The 282-nt window shown below is 63.8% G+C and overlaps 1 protein-coding gene across 1 annotated transcript in view; it reads left to right on the forward strand.

Moving 5' to 3' along the window:
- Positions 1 to 282, forward strand: part of PRPF19 (pre-mRNA processing factor 19) — a gene marked incomplete at its 5' end in the record, with an annotated part of 3,794 nt that overhangs the window by 570 nt on the left and 2,942 nt on the right. Inside the window, 3 exon segments of the mRNA XM_009070602.1 lie at positions 1 to 67; positions 154 to 197; positions 199 to 257. The exon segment at positions 1 to 67 is cut by the window's left edge and continues 11 nt beyond it. Of these exon segments, the coding sequence (XP_009068850.1) occupies positions 1 to 67; positions 154 to 197; positions 199 to 257 (170 nt within the window).

Raw genomic sequence — 282 nt, forward strand, 5'->3', positions numbered from 1 at the left:
GATCCGCCCCAAACCTCCCTCGGCCACCAGCATTCCAGCCATCCTCAAAGCCCTGCAGGACGAGTGGGTGAGTGCTGAGCCGTTCCCAAACAATCCCAACAGCAGGATAAGGCCCTTCCCAGCCTGATGCTGTGTTTTCCCCCATCCCACCAGGACGCTGTGATGCTGCACAGCTTCACCCTGCGGCAGCAGCTGCAATGACGCCGCCTGCCGCGTCATCGCGCGCCTCACCAAGGAGGTCACTGCCGCCAGGGAAGGTGACTCGGGGTGGCACTGGCTCCC

The sequence above is a fragment of the Acanthisitta chloris genome, unplaced genomic scaffold, assembly GCF_000695815.1.
Source record: "Acanthisitta chloris isolate BGI_N310 unplaced genomic scaffold, ASM69581v1 scaffold21112, whole genome shotgun sequence".
NCBI classification, from domain to species: Eukaryota; Metazoa; Chordata; class Aves; order Passeriformes; family Acanthisittidae; genus Acanthisitta; species Acanthisitta chloris.